General features: G+C 46.1%; 2 protein-coding genes across 2 annotated transcripts; one reads left to right on the top strand and one right to left on the bottom strand.

Annotated features, from left to right (window-relative positions):
* Positions 1-220: 220 nt before the first annotated feature.
* Positions 221-13,997, bottom strand: SNIP1 (Smad nuclear interacting protein 1). The gene is made up of 4 exons (XM_043876648.1): positions 13,707-13,997; positions 12,200-12,302; positions 2,843-3,447; positions 221-1,709 (listed from the first exon to the last, which is right to left on the bottom strand). Exons 1-4 carry the CDS (start codon positions 13,931-13,933, stop codon positions 1,445-1,447), a joined length of 1,200 nt encoding a protein of 399 aa, XP_043732583.1. The 5' UTR covers positions 13,934-13,997; the 3' UTR covers positions 221-1,444.
* A 983-nt stretch (positions 13,998-14,980) lies between these two features.
* On the top strand, positions 14,981-22,252 carry DNALI1 (dynein axonemal light intermediate chain 1). Its single transcript, XM_043877264.1, has 6 exons — positions 14,981-15,222; positions 15,745-15,890; positions 17,892-18,061; positions 19,193-19,371; positions 19,671-19,835; positions 21,722-22,252. The coding sequence occupies exons 1-6, from the start codon at positions 15,142-15,144 to the stop codon at positions 21,755-21,757; spliced, it is 777 nt and encodes a 258-aa protein (XP_043733199.1). The 5' UTR covers positions 14,981-15,141; the 3' UTR covers positions 21,758-22,252.
* Positions 22,253-23,231: the final 979 nt, after the last annotated feature.

Genomic DNA, 23,231 nt, shown 5'->3' with positions numbered 1-23,231 from the left:
CTCAGAAAGCGCTGCTGCTTCATCAGGACCACCACTCAAGTCGCTGAGATGTGAAGATCTGGATTCCAAGGCAGGTGTGGGCCCTATCACTCCCACAACACCCTCCACGACTGTCAACTTCTACTCCACAATACTGACTCAGAGATGTCCTTAGCACCAGAATACACCTGTGAACACAAGGTCTTCTGTGCAAGCAAAGAAGTACATTTTGAAAGGGGGCTATATTTACAAATTTTATTATTTTTTATTCCAAAAATACATATAAATGAAAACCTGCTCCTCAAATGCAGGGAGGCCTTTGCCTATAATATTGTATTACATTTACGTCACAAAACATTCTCATAGGAAAATCAGTATGCGGCTCTTTCACACAATTTTTTAAATATGTACATATATACATACACACAACAGATGTAAGCAGTTGTGACTTTTCTACTTACACATAGTCCTCTGGTGGAAAATGAGAAAACTGGGCAATTCCCATACTTTCCAGCCTTGGGAAGGTAAATACAACCTCTCTGAATGTTGTTTTAAAAAGATGAAACGTGTAAACCACACAACCGTCTTTTGACATGTATATGTTGTTAGGATAAAGCAAAGACCCTGCTACAAAAATGACTGCTTCTCTCAAAGAAGAAAGAATGGAGATAACCTCTAAATAAAAATGTGAAGTTGAAGAACAGCTACAATGATCAAAATTGTTCTGTACATGTTCCATGGATAAGTCAGAGTTGTCTCCCAGGAAACAGATCCACGACCCATCTCGGCCTCCTGTGACATGCAGTCAGCACGCGCTGGCAGTGGCCACGGTCCTCCTGTACAGTGGTGAGCTGAAGCAGGCTCCATAAGTATCTGTTTGAGTCCAACAGTCAATAATGAGGTCATGTGGTAAATCCCACCCACCCACCCAAACCAACCAAGTGCAAAATCAATTTCTATGACTCAAGAGCTCAACCAGGTCAAAGCTTTGGTATATTCTGGAGGCTATTTTGGTGATAACCAAAGCTTAGTAAGATTCTCTGTTCAGGGGTTTGCCCCCGAGATAAAAACAAACCCGGTCCATAAAGCTTAACAACTATATAAATAAAGTAACTGTACAAAGAAAACAAGCCACAATTCCCCCTTAACCAAGGGTTTATAGTTTCCTAGGCAGCAGTTCTGAAAGCACCAACTCAAGCCACGATGCTTCTACTAAAACACGATGTGTCGGTGAGACTGTTCGGGAAATAAATGCCCACAGGCATGTGGCCAATGTGTCACAGAAAGAAGTTCAACCAAACCTAAGTCATTTTTTTTTACACTAAAACATAAGCTGGTCAGCAACAGAAGAAAGACTTAAGGCAGTAAGAGGCATTACAGAGAGCACAGTGGTGCCCCGTGAGTCAGTCCCAAAGCCTTCGCACAAAGAAAAGGTCTCCCGAGAGTCTGGGTTGTTTTCAGTTTGCTAGCTGTCAGACACCTCCTCCTCTTCCTCGTCATCCTCGTCTTCTTTCCTGTCTACTTCAGAGGTGTCAGAGGACTCGTGGAGCAGAACATACTCTCTACTGCTGAACCCAAACTTAAGGACATCCTTTTCCTTCAGTTCATAGTATCTCTGTGGCTCAATTCGCTTGTTGTTCAGGAATGTTCCATTGCCTGAGCCAAGGTCAATGATGTAGGGCTTCACCCTGCGGCCAACTGTCCCATCAGCACGGGTATACTCCACAAGCCTAGTGGAGGCAAAGTAGAGAAATCTGTGAGGGAAATCCAGCCTCAGATCCTCCAGCTCTTTGCTAACAGTCTGGACAACGTAAATACCTGGCTTAGACTCAGTTCAAGTTCAAACTGTAGAAATCAATGGGAAGGCACAGTCATGGATTTTGAAATTGGGAGCAAGTTAAATCAGTGAGAACTGGTCACTGGGAGGAAGGGATTCATGGTAGACCAAAGCTTAAAATGCAGAATCCAAAGCCTCTTGCCATGGTTAAGAAATACTTTTTTTTTGTATTTTTAAAAATTTGACATTTTTTGTATTGTTAATAATCAACATAATGCTTCTTTTACCTATATTTCAACATATTTTAGCTTCTGTCCCAATAGGAATAAACCAGTGTATTTGGACTTCGGAGTCAAGGGGACAGATAAGATGATCAAAATTGTTCAGATCAAAACCAATTTGAGCCAGCATGCTACCTCAGTGATTATGTATTAGGCAGGCCACCTGGCTTTGCTGAGCTTCATCGTCTCATCTGTTAAATGGGGTATTAATACTAGTCCTCGCCTCCCCACAGGATTGTTGTGAGCATCCAACAATAACAGATGTACTACAGAAACTGCCAAGAGAGAGATTCGGCTAACATATGCCAGGCATTCTCAGCTTTATTTCCATTCTCAGCTTTATTTCCATTTACCTATCATAACAGCCCTGCGAGGGACGTAGAAACTGAGGCCCAGAAAAGCGGCTGGCCCCAGGTAAGTGGCATTGGCAGGATTCAAAATCTGGATTTCAGACACCAACTTCAATCCTCTTACACAAGTGTTGGCAATTATTTATATAAAGTGATTACACATTAGAGGAATAATACTCCTTAAGACTAATATTAGAAGGAATTCCCTGCCAGTCCAGGGGCTAGAACTCCACGCTCTCACTGACAAGGGCCTGGTTTCGATCCCCGGATGGGGAACTAAAATCCCATAAACCATGCAGGTTCAGCCAAAAAAATAAAAATTAAAAAAATACTATTAGGTATGAGGGATATGGGCTTCTTGTGCACACACACGTGCACAGATCTCAGTAATCCTAACTAGCCAAGACGGCGGGCTTCTGCTGGCACCTTGGTTTCCTCCGCAAATGGACACTTACCGGTACTGAAAGACGGCATGCTGCTTTGAGCAGGAGGGGTGATCGATGGGAATGTCTGCGATGCGGCGGTGCCGGCCCAGGAGGTAAGCGCTCTGTCGGTGGATGTACATCACTGGAAGCACTTCATCATTTTTAAAGGGGTAGAGACGCCACCGTTTTTTGGGGATACGTGCTTCCGGGGGCTCGCTGTATTTAATAACCACACCCCGAAAAGTGTTAGTGTCCTCAAGAAGTGCCCCAGAAAGTTCGAAGCTTGGCTTCTCTTTAACAGGTGCCTCTTTGTCCTTGCTGTTGCCTCCAGGTCCAGGCCGGGGCAGCGCGTCCTGAGACGCGTTACTGCCAGCGCTAACTTCATTCTTCTGGCGGTGCTCGCGGCGCCGGGCGTTGTGGAACTCCCGCTCGGCTTCCTGAGCCTGCAGGTTCTGAGCATCGCGATCACGCCCCTGAGGCTGCCCGCCGCCAGGCCCCTCTGCCGAGCTTCTCCTCTGGTGGGAATGGCCACGGTGCCTGTCCCGGTCGCTGTTCCGAGCTCGCCTGTGGTCCTGTCCTGAGGGGTCTCGGTGTGGCCGATCCTCCCGGCCTCTCCGAGGATGGTCCTCACGTTCCTGAAATTCGAACAGATTCAGGAAAGTAAAGGCAGTTCACGGTCTCTAAACAGAGCTGCATTCGAGAAGTCATCTGTGATTTGGTGTTCAGAGCAAAATGTCCCACAGAAATAAGGTTACCGGTGGTGGTCATGTTCCCCTTGCAAGGCCACCACCCAGTCAAAGTGTTAGCCGCTCAGCTGTGTCCGACTTTTTGCAATCCCACAGACTTTAGCCTGCCAGGCTCCTCTGTCCATGAGATTTCCCAGGCAAGAATACTGGAGTGGGTTGCCATCTCCTTCTCCAAGGTACCCCAGGCTGCTGCCCAAATATAGCTCTAACAGTGCACACCCATGTTCAGAGCCTAAGAAACAAGAATACCTACAGGCAAATTTAGGGAAAACACAACTCACAGAGAGAATTAAGTAGTCACATACAAGATAATTACATAAAGAAAAAAGCTACCTCTCTCTTATGCCAGAAATAAAAATGTATTAATAGTAATTTTGAAAGATCTTATTTCAACAGTAACAAAGATTACTCAATACCTAGGAATAAAATTAAGAACTATATAAGAAGAAACCTGTAAAAATTGACTGCAGCTGGGGCACAGGGGAACTGACCCTCCAGGCAGCTGTCGTTGGCGATCTGTATATGTGGTCCCTCTGTATATGTGGTCCCTCTGTATTTGAGGGTCTGCATCCGCAAATTCAACCAACTCGGGACACGGAGTACTGCAGCCTCTACTATTGAAAACAATCTGCATATAAGTGGACCAGTGCAACTCAAACCCATGTTGTCCAAGGGTCAACTGTAACAGATATATTTTTTAAAGATTTGAAGAAATGAAGAAACATACCACAGCTTCTTTAAAAACAGTACTGATAATCACCTAGTAGATAATGGGCAAAGGATAGTAACAAGCAATCTTCAGAAGAAGTATTAATAAATATTTAATGAACACATGAAGATAGGTTTATCCTTACTAATCTTATAGCTAAAGTATCAGAGTTCAAGAGGGAGCCCTGCCACTATGAAGTGAGGCTCCCCTCCTGGGAAGGGGTGGAGAGGAAATCCCGAGCATCAGGACTGGGACCTTGCCCCCACTTCCTCGCCGACCCTCATCCCTAGCCCCTGCCTCAAGGCCTTCTCCCTACCAACCACAGAGGTCAAGTAGGGGTATGCTTGCTCGGAGCTGGACCCAGTTTTCCTAGACTTCCTAACCTCCAAAGACAAGTACCAAGAAGAAGGGAGCCTCAGACACCCATCCCTCCTACCCCAAGACAGTCACAAGCTTGCCACCACCATCTGCCTTGAGTTCACCAGAACTAATCTCATTATGCCCTTTATCCCTGATTAAATGAGTCACTGTAAGACGTCACAGACTCCAGGCCATCACCGCCACCTCCCTTGTACTCTAATTCCCATAAGGCTCTATATATGAAGGATTCTGTCCCCAAATTCCACCCTTTTTCAACTCCTAAAGCCACTGTACTTTCTATTTCCTCTGGAAATGGGAAGCTTGGCAAAACCAACCTACATCCTCCGTGTCTTCTCAGATAGTTCCCGTCTCTGTTCCCCCCCAGCTCTCTCAAAGGAGCTGGTTTTCTCCTTCCAACCTCCCCTCAGCTCCCAGCATCTTCAGGCCTGGACATACGGCAGGCAATGCCCTTTCCTCTCACTGCCAATTCTAGAACACTCCCCACCTCTTCTTTCTCCCTGGAAAGATGCGGCAGTGACTCTCATGTAAGACCACTATCAGCCACCACTCTCACTGTTGCTGTCATTTACTAACCCTAAATCACGCCCCTTCAAGTCACCGTCTCACTTCTAGCTCGTCACTCTCTAAAGCACTGCCCTTGCTGATTTCAGTACCACGCTCACCTGTCCACTCTTCACGTTGCTCTCTCCCCATTATCTTATCTGCCAACTCCTTTCTCCTCAGCCACTCACCTCACGGTTACACAGACCTTTTCACTTCTAAGAACTGCAGCCCCTCTATAATTTCAATTTCAAGCAGTCCTCTTTCTGCCCATCTTTCCAGCTCACATTTTACCCAACTCTAACAATCATGCCAGTAAGACTCATCCAAGCCTTTGCTCCTCTTACCTCTGCACAGTCCCTCACTCTCTTGATGTGCTCTCTTCCCTTCCCCTCCAGCTGAACTTCCAGAGTCAAGCAGTAGGATCACTCCCTCAATCCCCTGTCCAATGCCATTCTTGTTGCACTGTCCCGGCAAAACCACAACCAGCATCTAGCACATCAAAGTGGCAAGAGAGAAGCACAAGCCATTCTGACGGGTCCCACTTCAGAAGCATGCCCTAAGCCTCCTTAATGATGCCCAGCAACCATCCTACATTTTCTTGATCTAGTCCTCCTCCCAGATGACTGTTTCACCCCTTCTCTCTCATCCTACATGGTCCTCTACATGTCTTATTTACTCAGAAGGGGTTTTCTATGTCTGCCCCCTTACCACTCTCTACACCCATATACTGTTTCCCTTCCTGTGCCCATAAGGAAACTATGTGTGCTTCTCAGTTCAGTTCAGTTGTCACTCAGTCATGTCCGACTCTTTGCAACTGCCCCATGAACCGCAGCACGCCAGGCCTCCCTGTCCATCACCAACTTCCGGAGTTTACCCAAACCCATGTCCATCAAGTCAATGATGCCATCCAACAATCTCATCCTCTGTCGTCCCCTTCTCCTCCTGCCCTCAATCTTACCCAGCATCAGGGTCTTTTCCAATGAGTCAGCTCTTCACATGAGGTGGCCAAAGTATTGGAGTTTCAGCTTCAACATCAGTCCTTCCAATGAACACTCAGGACTGATCTCCTTTAGGACAGATTGATTGGATCTCCTTGCAGTTCAAGGGACTCTCAAGAGTCTTCTCCAACACCACAGTTCAAAAGCATCAACTCTTCAGCGCTCAGCCTTCTTTATAGTCCAACACTCACATCCATACACGACCACTAGAAAAAACACAGCCTTGACTAGATGGACCTTTGTTGGCAAAGTAATGTCTCTGCTTTTTAATATGCTGTCTAGGTTGGTCATAACTATCCTTCCAAGGAGCAAGTGTGTTTTAATTTCATTGCTGCAATCACCATCTGCAGTGATTCTGGAACCCAGAAAAATAAAGTCAGGCACTGTTTCCCCATCTATCTGCCATGAAGTGATGGGACCGGATGCCATGATCTTAGTTTTCTGAATGCTGAGCTTTAAGCCAACTTTTTCACTCTCCTCTTTCACTTTCATCAAGAGGTTCTTTAGTTCTTCCTCACTTTCTGCCATAAGGGCGGTGTCATCTGCATATCTGAGGTTATTGATATTTCTCCCAGCAATCTTGATTCCAGCTTGTGCTTCCTCCAGCCCAGCGTTTCTCAAGATGTACTCCGCATATAAGTTAAATAAGCAGGGTGACAACATACAGCCTTGACGTACTCCTTTTCCTATTTGGAACCAGACTGTTGGTCCGTGTCCAGTTCTCACTGTTACTTCCTGACCTGCATACAGATTTCTCAAGAGGCAGGGGTCTGGTATGCCCATCTCTTTCAGAATTTTCCACAGTTTATTGTGATCCACAGTCAAAGGCTTTGAAATAGTCAATAAAGCAGAAATAAATGTTTTTCTGGAACTCTCTTGCTTTTTCGATGATCCAGCGGACGTTGGCAATTTGATCTCTGGTTCCTCTGCCTTTTCTAAATCCAGCTTGAACATCTGGAAGTTCACGGGTCACGTATTGCTGAAGCCTGGCTTGGAGAATTTTAAGCATTACTTTACTAGCGTGTGAGATGAGTGCAGTTGTGCGGTAGTTTGCACATTCTCTGTGCTTCTATCTGAAGCCAGTCCCCACACTGGGGAGCTCCCCTCGCACCCAGAGCATTGCTGCAGTGACCCCTGCCCCCCCCCCCGCGCACAGTCCCCTTTCCTGGTCTGCACTGGACCAGCCGTCAGCACCGGCATCTGCTCTTCCCAAAGCCCGTTTCCCATGCTGGCTTCCACTCTATCTCTTCACTCTCTGAGTAAAATTCCTTAAAGAGTTTGGTTTTAAACAGTCTCCAATTCTTTTTCCATCTTTTTCTGAATTCTCCAATTAGGCTTCACCCTTACTACTCCACTAAAATTGCTGGTCAAGGTCACCAATGACCTACATATTGCTAAATCCAATGGGCAATTCTGTCTTCGTTTCCAGTACATGTATGTATACTAGGCAAAAATCAGTAGAAGCTTTGGAGAGAATATGACAAATTACATAACCAGACAACACAAAATAACTAAGATTTCAACATACACTCTCAACTATTGATAAGTCAAGTAGGATAACAGATACAACATGATTCTTTTTGTTAATTAACATCTTTGCACAGAATACACACACCCACCAAAATATAAAGGAAAAGAAGAGAACATAAGCATTATAGAACGCTAAAGTATAAATACCAAACTATTAAAAAGGTGACCTCTGGGGACTGAGGTGGTTTTTTTTTGTTCATGGGGAGGGGTGTGATTCTGGGGCTAATGAGAGAAGTAACCATATACTATGTAAACCATACTCTCACTTTTTTATTTTAGACTTCTGTGTTATGATGATGAATAAGCAATTGATAAATTTTTTCCTCAGGTTTCCACAATCCTGTCCCCTACCTCCTTCAAAAAAAAAAAAAAATCGAAGTATAGTTGATTTACAATGTTGTATTCATTTCAGGCATATATGCAAAGTGATTCAGTTACACACATATACACATTTTTTCAAGTTGTTTTCCATATTAGGTTATTAAATTATATTGAATATAACTCTGTGTTGAACTTTTTTTTTTTTAATGGTGGCTGAATAGTGCAGAAAAGGATATCTCTAAGTACAAGTCAGAAGCTGTGTGTGCTCTTACAACCCAGGTGAAAGTCACTGATTTTCAACTGCCTGTCAAGTCCTCAATCCCCTCTGCTTGAGAGCCATTTACAAGTTTCTAGCTGATACAACGAAATCAGCTTTTTAAGAGATTATTTGAGGTCAGGAAGGAAGTTAGCATAGATAGGCAAACTAAGCCACTCCAAAGTAACAATAATCACAAAACAGTTCCATATGATAGGCCCCAGGATTTACTATAAGTTGCTGATTTAGAAACCAGAGGTAAAAAACTGCAAGCTGAAAAAAGTCTCACACACACACCTTTCTCCAGGGGATCTTCCTGACCCAGGGATAAAACCTAGGTCTCCTACACTGCAGGCAGATTTTTGCTGTCTGAGCCTCCAGGGAAGCTCCTTTATATCTATCTCCTATATATATAAACAGTCAGGGAGGAAAATGGTGGTCACCAGAGATGGGAGGCAGGAGGATAGACTGATGGTATTTAAGTGTACTAACAGTAACGAATAGCAAATAAGCCACAGACAGAGATCTAATGCCCAGAAAAATGAATATAGACAGTAGCACTACTCTATAATGATCTAACTTGGTAAATACTGCTTCCATGGCAGTCATATTACAATATATCAATGTATCCAACTAACAGGCTATATACTGTACCTTTTAAATCTACAAAATGAAAAATAAATAAATAAATAAATCTACAAAATGTTAACATGCCAAAATTATTAAATCACAACAGTGGCAAGCTGTACACACATACACACACACACACACACACACACACAAAGCTACAAGTGGTTTGAGAGGTTTAATCTGGGTATTGTGGTTCCAGTGGCTGAATTCTGAGATAATGAAGGTGATGGCTGACCAACTCATACAACAGATCATCAAGACTGGCTCTGAATCTTTTTAGGTAGCAGGAAGTTGGCTCAAATTCATAGGAAAATACATTTCTTAATGCCAGTGTCTCTATTTGCACTTTGTAACCCAGAGGCTCTTTAAAAAGAAGACTGAGGACTTCCCTGGTGGTCCAGTGGTTAAGAATCTGCCTGCCCATGCAGGGAACACGGGTTTGATCCCTGGTCCGGGAAGATTCCACATGCCACAAGGCAACTAAGCATGCATACAACAAGAGTATAGCCTCTGCTCACTGCAACTAGAGAAAGCCCACACGCAGCAACGAAGACCAAGAACTGTCAAAAATTAAATAAAACTTCAAGGAAAAAGAACAAGACGATGACTGAATGCCTGGCCATCAGGACTGAGGACACGGCAAAAGTGTCTGCTCTTACTACTCTTATTCCACTTAGTGCTAGAGTCCCAGCCATGCGGCAAGAGGAAATAAAATGAATATACACTGTAAAGGAAGACAAACAAAACTCTCTCTTTGCAGATATGATTATCTATGTAGAAAATCCCAAGTTTTAGGTTGGGATTTATTTAGGTAAAATAAATGAGTTCAGTAAGGTCACAGGATATAAGATAAACATACAAAAATCGATCATATTTCTATGTACTAGCAATGAACAAGTAAATGCTGAAATTCAAAATATCACTTAATGATAACTTAAAAAAATTACTTAAGTGTAAATCTAACAAAACGCATACAGGACTTGTACACTGAAACACTGATGAAAGAAATCAAAGATCTAAATAAAGAGAGACACATCTATATTCAAAGATTGGAAGACTATATAATGTTTTAAAAATTCTCAAAAAGTACAAGTTTAAGACAATTTCAATCAAAATCCTAGCAAGTTTTTTTTATAGATATAAACAAGATTGTTCTAAAATGTATATGGAAAGACAAAGGAACAAGAATTCCTAAAACAATTATTTATTTATTTGGCCATGTCCTGTGGCATGTGCCATCTTAGTTCCGCCCAGCAGGGATTGAACCTGTGCCTCAGAGTCTTAACCACTGGCCTGCCAGGGAAGTCCCAACAAGTTTTAAAAAGAAGAAAGTGAAAGAATCAGTCTGTCCAATTTTAAGACTTATTATATAGCTACAGTCATCAAGACTGTGGTACTGGCAGAATGACAGATCAATGACACAGAACAGAGGACCCAGAAATAAAGGCACACACTACTTTTGATTTTTGACAAAGAAGCAAAAGCAATTAAAGGGAGGAAAAATAGTCCCTTCAACACCTAGTGCTGGAGTAAATGGATATCCATGGGTGAAAAAGGAAATTCGATTTAAAGCTCCTGTCTTATATTAAAACAAACTCAAAACAGATCATGGACTTAAATGAACATTAAAAAAAAAAAAAACATATTTTCAGGTTCTAGGGCCAGAGAAGTTCTTAGACATAACACCAAAAGCATAATCTGTAAGAGGAAAAACAGACAAGCTGGACTCCAAACAAATCAGAAACTTTTGCTCTGAGGAAAACTCTTTTAAGAGAATAAACAGACAAGATACAGATGGAAAGAAAATATTAAAACCTCTCACTCCAAAAGGCCTGGTATCTAAGAATATATTACAAAAAAAAAAGAACTCTTAAAATTCGATAGTAAAACAAAACCAAAACAATCCAACTAGAAAATAGGCAAAAGATATGACGAGACATTTTACCTAAGAGGAAATATAGATGGCAAATAAACACATGAAAAGATGCTCAACATCGTTAGCCACCAGGGACATGCAAATTAAAGTCGCAGTATCACTATCATACTTGTCAGATGGTCAAAATAGTCACAATACCAAATGCTGGATCACTCACATTATAAAAAGGGACAGCCACTGTAAGGACTAAATTGTGCCCCCTCCAAATTTATATACTGAAGTCTCAACCCCCACATCTCAGACTGTAACCAGATTTTTTGCAGGTAAGGTCTTTGAAGAACTGATTGAGTTAAAATGACTAAGCCCCTAATCCAATATAGCTGATGTGGTTAAAGAAGATGTGAGTCACAGAGATGGGAGCGCACAGAGGGAAAGACTGTGAGGACCCAACAGAGAAGGCAAGCCAAGGAGAAAGGCCTCAGGAGAAACCAAACTGCTGAAACTTTCATCTCTGACTTCTAGCCTCTAGAACTGTGTGAAAATTATAGTTTCCACTGCTTAAGGCAACCAGTCTATGGTATTTTGTTACGGAAGACCTGGCAAACTAACATAGCACTCTGGAAAACAATTTCTTAGGAAAAAAAACAAAACACAACTACCATACCATCTAGAAAGTGCACTCCTGGGCATCTATCCCAGAGAAACGAAAACTTATGTTCACACAAAAACCTGTAAAGAAATGTGTACACAGCAGTGTTATGTCTAATAGCCAAAAACTGCTAACAACCCAGATATACTTTAATGGGCAAATGGTTAAATCCATATGACTGAATACCATTCAGCAATAAAAAGGAAGGAACTACAGACAGAAGCAACAATATAAATGAACTCCAAAAGAATTTAGCTGAGTGGAAAAAGCCAATCCAGAAAGGCTACATACTGTGCAATTCTATTTTCACAGCATTCTTGAAGAAACAAAATTACAGAAATGGAGAAGTGATTAGAAGCTGCCAGGAGGTGGAGGGGTAAGGGTGGGAGGGAACTGGGTGTGATATAAAAGAACTACTTGAGGAATCCTTGTGGTGATGGAAATGTTTTGTATCCTGACAGAATTGATGTCAACATTTTGGTTGTGATATTGTTCTATAATTCTGTAAGATGTTACCATTGGGACAAACAGTTACTTTTGTATTACCTTTTACAACTGCATGTGAATCAACAATTATCTCAAAATGAAAAGTTTAAGTTAACAAAGAAAGAACAAAAAAGGGAAAAAAAAAAAGCCCAGTTTTTGGAGAAGCCCGTTGCAGGTACAGGAAAACACATACATAACACTTTAGCTATGATGGAGAGGCTCCAGGTTTGGAGCCAATATGAAAACACCTCAATCCACTTACCTGCTTTACTTTGATTGCTGAGTGGTGAGGACTTCGGCTTCTCTTACTCCGGGGAGACTTGCTCCTTCTTCCTGAGGATTTGTTTTTCTTTTTGGCTGGGGACCTGTTCAGAAAATGGTACACACATTTATCTCAACTTTCATTCCCTCATACAAAACAGCTCCAAGTGTCAGGCATACTCACAAACACCATGTCTGTGTAAGTCTTTGCTGATCACACTAAAAGGATCAGGAACTTCACTTTTCTGGTCCTATGTCTTCCACATACGTAACTGCCTACTAGAACTTCTCACTTAGATAACAACTGTGGATTCCCAACCACCCAAGCCACTTTCCTCTGTTTTCTGCCAGCTGGGTAATTAGTGCCACCATCCACCCTGTTCCTCAGGCAAAAAACCTAGGAGTCACCCTTGATTATTTTTCTCCCCTTGATCAACAGCCCTCCATGCTCCTTCCCCACACAATCATAATCTATCAGCAAAGTCTCTGGCTCTATCTCCTCACTCGCCAATCTCATTCTTACCACTCTCCTTGATTACTACACTGGATTTCCCCTCACCCCGTTTTCTAGAAGAACACAATTAATTCCACTTCAGGTTCTGTGTATGGGTTGTTCCCTCTGCCTAGATCTTCAACAAGGCAGATTATTCCTATCATTCAAGTCTTAGGTCAAATAGTGGACTTTCCAGACAGCAACTCAGGGAAAACCACCTCCCTCCACTCTCTCACTATCACATTAACCTACCCCCAAATACTTGTTACTAACTGAGACTACTTTTCCAAATTTGCTTGTTATTTTGTCTCAGGGCTACAGCACCATCTAGGAGCACCATCTAGAGGCAGACCATCTAAGTTCACCCTTGCAGCCCCAGAACCTAGGACTCTCTTCTTCCCCAATCCCCCACCATTTTCACCATTATATTTCTGCATATAATTCTATACTATTTTAAGTCAAATTCCACATATACGCTTGTATTTTTTTAAATGTTGTATATTTTCCCACATTATTTTATAACCTAGAAAGGTCTTTAGCACATAATAGGTCCTCAGTAAAACTACGTCGAATGAATGAATAAATGAAGGTGTCTATAAAGAGACATTCTCCCCCCGCAAGAATATCAGGTAGATTGCCTAAGCCCTCGATATGTAAACTTCTGGGGACAGATAATTGAAAAGATAACGCCTGCACTCCATTTGCAGGCAGATGGGGGAAATCTTTCAACTTAAATTATTACTGCTATCAACTGGACCATACTCGGTGAAATGCTGGGTACACATAAATGAAGGGGCGAGAGACTGCGCAGCAGGCATTGAGCGCTTAACGTCCAGCTGTAACCCAAGTGCTAGGTGCCGGAGTAAACATTCTTCCACACAAGCACAGCTGATCACTTCTATCGCTTTAGGATTAAGTCCAAGCTGCCGCGTTAAGGTGTGTTTCTGGCGCTAGCCCTGTCCTCCCTTCTCAACCAGCCCTATCTAAGACTCACCCCGAGATGCTTCCCACTTACCGGCTACCTCCTCGGGCTCGGTTCCCGCGGTGACTTGGGCGGCCCGACTCGCCGGCCGGTGGGGACGGGCTACCGCCGGAGGAATCCGGACGGCGGTGGACCGGAGGCGCGGACTCCGGGCTGAGTCGCTCCTGCTTCACCACTACCGCCGGCGCTATCCCCACCACGTCCCCGTCCCGGTGCCTTCGCCGACCCCCCCGCTCCCGCTCGCTCTTCACCTCCTTCATGCCGAGAGATCTGCGGAGCCAAGAAAAAAAGGTCCGTTGCCCTCCTGTCCCAAAGGAAATGACGGACTTGCCTCCAGGACTTCCGCTTCCGGCTGCGCGCTCTCCCAGAAGTCCTTACAGCGGAGATAACGTGACAAGATTCCGGAGTGGGCGGGGCCTTAGTGACCCGTCTCGAGAGGCGGGAGATTCAAGTTTCAAAAGCAAACTTAGGGAAAACTGCTCTCGAGAACGGCTTCCCTGGTGGCTCAGACGGTAAAGAATCCGCCTACAATGAGGAAGACCTGGGTTCGATGCCTGGGTTGGGAAGATCCTTTGGAGAAGGGAACGGCTACCCACTCCACTATTCTGGATACTCCAGCCAGTATCCTGGAGAATTCCATGGACAGAGGAGCCTGGCCCGGCTACACGACTCAGCGACTTTAACTTCACTCACTTTCAAGGATGTTTAACTAGTAATTTACTAAACAGAGACAACCTGCACTCCTAGCGGTAGGAAAGATACTATGTCGCCATTCGCAATGCTATTTACAAGAAAAGTGAAAGTGTCCGACACTGCAGGAAGATTCTTTACCGCCACCGGAGAAGCCCATTTGAATTGCAGTTTGCTATTTACAGACTATATGACAAATGGAAAAAAACCTGACTTGTTAAACAAAACTGTGCACAGATTGTGATTACATTTACGTTTGGAAACACCAAGGAAAGAGGAAGAAAACGCAATCACAGATGGTAGCCCGTGGGCAAATCATTAGCATTTCCTCTGTTCCTGCACTGTCTGATATGTTGTCATTTCTCCATTTAATTAAAAACAAATACCTTTTATAACGTGAGAACTTCAGATGCCTTCCACTGAGAATCTTTCCCAACCCTTCGCTAAGGAGTCAGACGACTCCTCATTTTGCATATGACAAAATGGAGGGTCAACGAAGGTGGTAAGCATCTAATTGAAATTGCGAGCTAGACGCAGCCCAGGGATTCAGAACTGATGTTTTTCTCCCTGCTTCCAAGAGTACAGAGGGACCCTGTTGAGCAGGCGGTCTGATAAGCATTGGAAAACTTTCTGCGAAGGCAGAGTTTGAACTCGCGCGCTGCTGGCCCCACCCCGAAGCCCCGCCCAGGCCATGAGGGCGGAGCGGAGGTTTCCATGGCGACGGCAAACAAGGCCCTGACTGGAGGGCGGCTGCTGGGCTGCTACTCGCGCCGCCACCATGATTCCCCCAGCAGACTCTCTGCTTAAGTATGACACCCCGGTGTTGGTGAGCCGGAATACTGAGAAACGGAGCCCCAAAGTAAGGACGAGTCTCAGAGGGTGGGGGAGCACGAAATTCCGTTGGGGTAAGACAGGGGCTGCGCTGAAGTCGGGAGTCCCGAGGGACAGAGGCTGCAGTCACTGGGAGTAAAGGGAACTGGAACCTGAGGAGAGACGCCAAAGAAGACCAAATGCTGGGTGATCCCAAAGGGCAGATTAGTATGGGGAAGAAAGTCACAGGGCGATGTGACAAGTCTTTTTAGGGTCGCAGGGTCCCAGAATAGATCTGATAGTGATGCCCCATCACTAGAGCAGAGGCCTGAGCAGCTGGGCCAGAAACATCTGTTCAAGGAGATGCAAGCACTGGGTTGGGGTGGAACCAGAGACGCTGCATGGCCTCCTTCAGCTCTGAAACATAACTTCTGCTGAGAGGACAGATGGGGAAAAGTGAGCTGGGGTTAGGGGAGGGATGTGCAGGAAACCTGGAGCAATCCAGGGGCCCAGGGAGTGTGGAGCTGAGTGTCTGAGTTGCCTCCTGCCCCAACTTGTCCCTCCTTCTCAGGCTCGGCCACTGAAAGTCAGCCCCCAGCAACCTGGACCCTCAGGTCCCGTCCCACAGCCACCCAAGACCAAGCTCCCCTCAACTTCCTGTGTCCCAGATCCTACAAAGCAAGCAGAAGAAATCTTGAATGCCATCCTGCCCCCAAGGTAAACAAGTAGTGGCTAGGAGGAGGCCCAGGCTTTTGCTTCCCGGAACTTGGGAATGTGAGAGGAGGCACCCTGACTCTGTTTCTGACTGAGATTTCTTCCCAACATCCCAGAGTTTCTAGAACTTGCAGATGGCCAGATCCTGGGAGGGTCCAGGGAGACCTCTTCTCTATTTGCCATCATTTCCTGAGTGCTCTCACCCAGGCTCATGGCTTTAAATATCATCTGTATACTAATGGTTCCCACAGGTCTTTTTGCAGCCCTGTCCTCCCCGCTAAACTCCAAACGTATATATTCTACTACTTACTCATTACCTTCATGAAGATATCCAAGGAACATCTCAAACTCAACATGTTCAAATTAAATCACAATGTCTTTCTTCCCCTAACCAGCTCATTCTCAGTCTTCTCCTTTCCACTCGGGGATCAGGCAAATTTTCATTCCCCTTGATCTCTCCAGTCACATGTCCTGCCCTTCATCACATTCTCTTGTCTCCATTGTTCTTGTTTTCAGACACTAAGTCATATCTGATTCTTTGTAACCTCATGGACTGTAGCACGCCAGGCTCCTCCGTCCTCCACTATCTCCCGGAGTTTGCTCAGATTCATGTCCATTGAGTCAGTGATGCTATCTAACCATCTTATCTTCTGCCACCCCTTTCTCCTTTTGCCTCTACCTTCAAATTACTTTCCAAATCTGACTGCTTTTCACTTTGCTGCCACCGTCTTATTCCTAGTCGCTGTCACCTGCATTATTGCGATGGCCTCCTACCTGAAAATTCTGCTTCCACTCTCTGCCCCTACAATCTATTCCCCATGCAACCCCAAAATCACAAGTCAGACTATCCCTTCTCACTCAGACTGAAATCCAAAGTCCTTACAACAACCCAGAAGACCTGGCACAACCTGGCCCCTGAGGTATCCGAGATCGTCTCTCTGGTTATTCTCTTCCTAGTTTACGGGGCTAATGCCACGAGAGCCTCTGCTTGCTGTTTCTGAAACACATCAATGACTTTCCCACCATAGGACCTTCTCACCGCCAGGGATCCTCTTCCCCTGATATCCTCCTTGTTCCTTCACTCAAGTCTTGCTCAAATGTCCTCTCCTCAAGGAAACCTTCTGCAGACTCCTTTATAAAAGGAGAGCTCCCCCCAAAAAAAATATAAATAAAATAAATAAACAAAAATAAACAAAATAAACAAAAATAAATAAAATAAACAAAAATAAACAAAACATAAAATATAAATATAAATAATAAATATAAAAAATAAATAATAAAAATAAAACAAAATAAAAAAATTTTGTAAATAAATAAATAAAAGGAGAGCTCCCTTCTTCTTACCCTGCTTCTTTCTTCTGCAGCCACATTGATCGCAAACATCCTTTTCAACTATTTTTATGTAATAAGGTGATAGAAGTTCTGAGGGTGATTTTCACTTTCTTCCCTCTCAACAATGCATGGAATCCTCTCCCTCAAGGTGACTCTGCCCTCAGACTGCCCCTTGTGATTCCAGAACCTGGCTGGGTCTCTGATACAAGGTTCACTATGGGCGTCCATATAGGTACACCGCCCCCCCCAATTCATACCTTCACCTCTTTTTGCTGACACAAGGCTTATGGTCTCCTGTGTCTCCTACCCCCCAAGTCAGTGGGTATTGCCGCTGGGCCTCCCATTCAGATCAAGCAACATCCACCATAAATCTGTGCTCAGCATGTTAGGAGTGGGAGATCTGGAACGTGGGTGATGACTTCACAGAGGATCGTGGGAGAATGAAGACTGTCCAGCCCCAAGGTAGGGGCCCTATGGAGGTGGCACCGTGGGTGTGGCTTTGGAGCCACACCCTCTTCATGGAAGAGAGAGATGGGGGATTCCGGGGGGTCGGGGACAGAGCTGCCCCTCCCTCCTCTCAGGCAGAGAGTGCCAAGGGCCACCTCTGCTCAGGTCCTGAGGACCTTGTGTGGTGAATGGGGCTGGCTCAGCCTGGCTGTGTCTATCCCGCAGGGAGTGGGTGGAGGACACGCAGCTATGGATCCAGCAGGTGTCCAGCACCCCCAGCACCAGGATGGACGTGGTGCACCTTCAGGAGCAGCTGGACCTGAAGCTGCAGCAGCGGCAGGCCCGGGAGACCGGCATCTGCCCAGTGCGCCGGGAGCTGTACTCGCAGTGTTTCGGTGAGTGGTCCGAGAGGGAGGCTACACAACCCTCTACTGCCTCCTTCCCTTCCCTTCAGTAGAGACCCAGGCCCTGAGTCCCCCCAAGCTGAGCCCATCCCATCCTGGAATGTCTGTCTCCCCCCGCCTACCCCACCCAGCACCGTCTTCCCCCTCCTGCCCATCTCTCCTACCAGTCCCCACCTTGTCAGTCACCGTATTCGTGATGACTTGGTTCCTCACCCCTCAGCAACTGCTTGGAGTAAGATGAGAACTTCCCAGTTCCATGGGACTGCTTCCATTTGGTTCTTTTCAAAGGTTTCTATAATAAACAGAGATTAATTTTTTAATCAGAAAAATTTCATGTTCTATATTTATATCCACCTATCAACATCAGGCCTTGGTCCAGAAAAGTATTTCAGGGTGATTCGTTGTGACTCAACAGACCCAGGGACTTTTTGTTTTTTAGCCCATACCGTGTGGCATGTGGGATCTTAGTTCCCTAACCAAGGATCGAACCCAGGCTCCCTGCGTTGGGAGCATGGAGTGTTAACCACTGGACCACCAGGGAAGTCCCCAGACCCAGAGATTTGAGATCTCCCTCCTTGGGTGCTGATGTCAGATGACTGGCCCTCAGTCAAGTCTCACTGGCCCACGTGGACTTGGACATGCAGAGCACGTCCAAACCCTGCTGCCGGGGGGCCGGCAGGTTCACTTCAGTTTGAGGGTGATTCTGGCTTGTGCTCCCCATCAGCATTTATGGAGGAGATGTTTCCAGCCCCAAACCAGTCCAGCCAAGTGGGCACAGAGGATTTCCCAACTGCTTTAAAACAGCCACCATCTTTATATTGAAAAAGTCAGATTGCTTTGAATAGTACCCAGTCTCTGCCTAAGAGTGGACCAGAAGAGCCCCCTGGCTGTAGACACACACAGCTCTTGTCTCCGTTTGCCCTGGCCAAGCCAGGCCTGCTGATGGCCTGTGCTCCCAAGTGCCGAGTTCAGAGAAGTCATGACAGGGCCCCCGAGACCTGCCTGTCTGCAAGTGAGGACACACCATACTGCCCTTCCCGGCAGGAAGGCGGTTTGCAGTAGGACGGTTGGCATTTCCCCTCCCGCCTGCTTTCTCCCACCTCGCTGTGTGCACCTTGGCAGATGAGCTGATCCGCGAGGTCACCATCAACTGTGCGGAGCGGGGGCTGCTGCTGCTGCGGGTGCGGGACGAGATCCGCATGACCATCGCCGCCTACCAGACCCTGTATGAGAGCAGCGTGGCGTTCGGCATGAGGAAAGCGCTGCAGGCCGAGCAGGGGAAGTCAGACATGGAGAGGAAAGTGAGTGGGTTCACCAGGAGCCCCCCGAGCCTCTGCGACTCTTCTGTCCACCTCGGGGCCACAGCTCTCCAGTCACCTCAGCAAGGACCTTTGGTTCAGTGTCACGGCCGGTCCTGGGGTGACAGAACTGTCTCCCCTTGGACAAGCCCTGCCAGTCACTGGCCTCCCACTGGGTGGCAGCACAGATCCTGGCAATGCCCTGGGTCGGGCAGCTGTGTCCCAGGTCCCCTCTACCCAGGGACTCACACCGCCCCATCCACTTGGCGACGTCGCAGGATGACTGGCGCTTCTGTCCGCAGATTGCAGAGTTAGAGACGGAAAAGCGAGATCTGGAGAGGCAAGTGAACGAGCAGAAGGCAAAATGTGAGGCTGTTGAGAAGCGGGAGAGCGAGAGGAGACAGGTGGAGGAGAAGAAGCACAATGAGGAGATACAGTTCCTGAAGCGGACGAATCAGCAGCTGAAGGTAATCGTTGCACCGGCCCAGGTGGAGCGCCCCCAGCCCCAGCCCCAGCCCCTGCCCTTGCTAGCCAAGCAGAGCAGCCCAAGCATTTTGTCCTACACTGACTTTCAATACTGCCAAGGAGTCAAGGAAGCTCTTTTGGGGAGAGGTGAGGGATCAGAACGCAGATTCTCTGTCCATCTGGTTCTGGAGATGGGTTCTGTTCTCAACTCTGAACCCCCATGACTCCTCAGCCTGGCTCTCCTGTGGATTTTTGTTTCCCCTTGGGTAAAAGTTGCCTATCGTCTGGGAAAGGTGGGTATGTCAAAGGTGGAACTTCTGTCCTGTGGCAGCTGGCATTTCAGAGCCTCCTCAGAGGGGGCTGGGTCTCCCCAGTGGGCTTTAGTGGGTGTGCTTTCCTATTGCAGTCGCCTAGAGAGGAGGCACTGCATTTGGGAGGGTGGGGGGTAAGGGAAGGCCCTTTGAGAGGGAAGAACCAATCAAATCATGAAACTTCTCCTGGTACATGATCAGAGAACTCAGGTGTAGGTGTTTTTCATCAAAGCCCTTTTGCTGACAGTATACTTTAATCTGACAGAGCTGAAGGGAGGGAGGGGGACTAGTGAAAAAGGCTGGGCAGGGGGCCAGGCCTCTGAAACTCCAGGCTGTCTGGTCGAGAGGTTCTCAGAGGTTGGGTTCCAGACAGCATCATCCTCATCACCACAGCTTTTAGAAATACAAATCGTTGGGCCCGGTCCAGAGCTGCCCAATCAATCAGAAACTTTGGGGTTGGGGGCCAGCAAGCCAGGTGATTCTGATCCTTGCTAAAGTTTGAGAACCACTGCTCTAGACAAATGGCCTATTAGTGTATAACGTCCATCTCCCATGGCCCTGGCTCGGAGGGGCCCCTGGATGTATCTCCCTCTCCTCCCTAGTTTCACAGAAGCTTACATTCTTGCGATTGGCAGGCTTGTGGGTGCTACAAGCCAAGAAGGCCAAGCATTTGAGATAAAGAAGGGCTTGTGTTAATTGCTAGTGGAGGATGACAGATTTTCTCCTTGGCAAGTTGAACAAAACAAACTTTCGCAGCCAGATGTGAGTCTGTTTACTTAGCAGTCTCTGAGGCTGCCTCCCTTATCTGCCATATTCTTTCATCGTAAGCCCAAGTTCCCCGGTGCCTCCTATGGTACTGGCGGCAAGTGCAAAGCAGAATGCCTTGGCTTCTAACACTTACAAGCAACCCTGTTATCCCCAGGGCAAAGGGCTCTTTAGAAGTGCGTTACTTTTATTGGCTCAAAGCTGCACTCCAAATAAAGCACTGTTTGCAGTCCCCAGCATAGACCTACTTAAAGGTCTGTCCACACACTATGATAGTGAATTATTTTTCTGGCTGCCACAGGAGCAGAGTAACTCCCAAGCGTCTGAAGCTTCACATACAAGATGGACAGCTCCCTACTCACCGGTAGCAATTTTCTCTAACTGGGTGGCAAGTTGTCTCAGTGGCTGAAAATTTGCTGTTTCCCAAACCTCTTGTCCCAGCACAGAGCTCCCAGGCTCCCAAACGAGAGCCAAATGTTTAACTTAGCAGAAGTATTCAGGCCTGAAATGTGAGCCATGAAAAAACCACTATTTCAACAACTTTTATTCAATTTCCTTTTCAATGCCTTATATTATACACTGAGCAGCTATTGTATGGAAAGCAGGCCAGCTCTGATTTCTCCTAATGCAGCAAGACTGAATGCCAAGCCAGAAACCAGCTAATCCAGAAAACATGGAGTTGGGAATGAAGGGGAAAAATAATTGGAGTGGCGGCATTTGGATCATTCTTCCAGGAGACTTTTGTCACCTCTCGGCTATTTGTGTTAGGCTGCATGTTTCAAATATTAATGGAGTTTGTTTCTGTTTTTCAGGCCCAACTGGAAGGCATTATTGCACCAAAGAAGTGATAATTTCCATGTGGGTCTCGGCAAGCACCAACGACCCCATCATAAGCCCTGTGTAATAAAAAGCGTTTCCTGAGTGAAGAAGCCATACTCCCGCCCTTAGCACCACCTACATATCTGTCAGAAGTCACACCACTGCCCCTGAGTGGTGTTCAACACCTCAGGTCTGACAGCCAGGCTCCAGGCTGGACAACGGAAGGCAGTGCAGCCCAGGCAGTCTCCACACGCAGCCAACCTTGGGACTTGCCGGCTCCGACAGAGACTCAGAACTCACCCGTTTGGCTGTACCTGTCTCGGGCGGAGCAGCTGCTTTCTCATCGTCTCTCCACCCTATCACTTATTTCCAGTCATAGGAAGCTGCTTCTCTACCCCGTTTCTGGTCCACAGCTCACCTTGTCCCTTAACCTTGACCTGGGTTCTTCTGGACTCAGTCTTGTCTTTATTTAATGTCTTTTCATCCTCCATACTCCAATGAAGTTCTAAAACACCTCATTTTGGAGTTTTACTCTGCAGAAAATCAAACCCCAACCCTACAACCCTCTGACTAGCCCAGACCTCACATGCAGTTCTCATTATTAGTGACCGGGCCATGGTGAGGAGACAACTGCATTTTACTCTTCCTTATAAGCTAGACTCAAAGTTCGGAGGCTCAGAACTCTTCTGGTTTCACAGACCCAGAAGACTAAATTAGCGACATAAATCTGATTCAGGGCAGACTAGCAAAATGACTAAGTTCCATCATTCAAACTTCCCAAGTAGCATAACTAAGAAGGCACTAACATCTCCCCTCGTTGGAAGGCGTTAGGTGCTCAGTACTGCCATGAAGAGGTGCTCGGACCTGACGCCTGTCTGGCAAGGGCTTCCAGGCTCCCTCAGAGAACTACAGGCCAACAAGAACTGTGTTCCACTGAGTCCAACAAGCCCTGTACACTTTCATCTCAAATCTCGTCACAGCTTTTACCCTCATCCAGGTGTCCTGAGAAACTAGTCCCCAGATTCCACTGAAACAGCCTGTCTGTGCCCTGTCAACTTCATGGCAAAGAGCTGTGGTCATGGAGATGTGCTAGATCCACAACTCCCTGACTGTAGAGCAGTCACGTCCTAACTGGGTTCTCCTAACAGACCCAATGAGGAACATCGCAAGCTGCTGTGGCTTTTTCTTCATATTTTAAAGCCTAGGCTCTGTACACAACATCTACAAAATTAAAACAAAAATAAAACAGTTCCATTCCAAACTAAATCGCTCATTGCTAGTACAGAAGAAATATCACACTCCATATTTTCTAGACCTTGGCCCTATTTCTGTCAGACACCTTCATGCCAGGGTTATACTCTTAGGAACTCAGAGGACTAACTCATTTGTCAGGAGTTCGAGTGGACTCCATCACTGAGATCCTTGGGGGTGAGGAGTTCTCTTTACTTTCACTAGTACTGGTGGGTGGTTTCAACTGTCCAATCTCAGAATAGAGGCATTCTG

The sequence above is a fragment of the Cervus elaphus genome, chromosome 20 (genome assembly GCF_910594005.1).
Source record: "Cervus elaphus chromosome 20, mCerEla1.1, whole genome shotgun sequence".
In the NCBI taxonomy this organism is placed as follows: Eukaryota; Metazoa; Chordata; class Mammalia; order Artiodactyla; family Cervidae; genus Cervus; species Cervus elaphus.
This window is presented reverse-complemented; position numbering and strand designations above follow the sequence as displayed.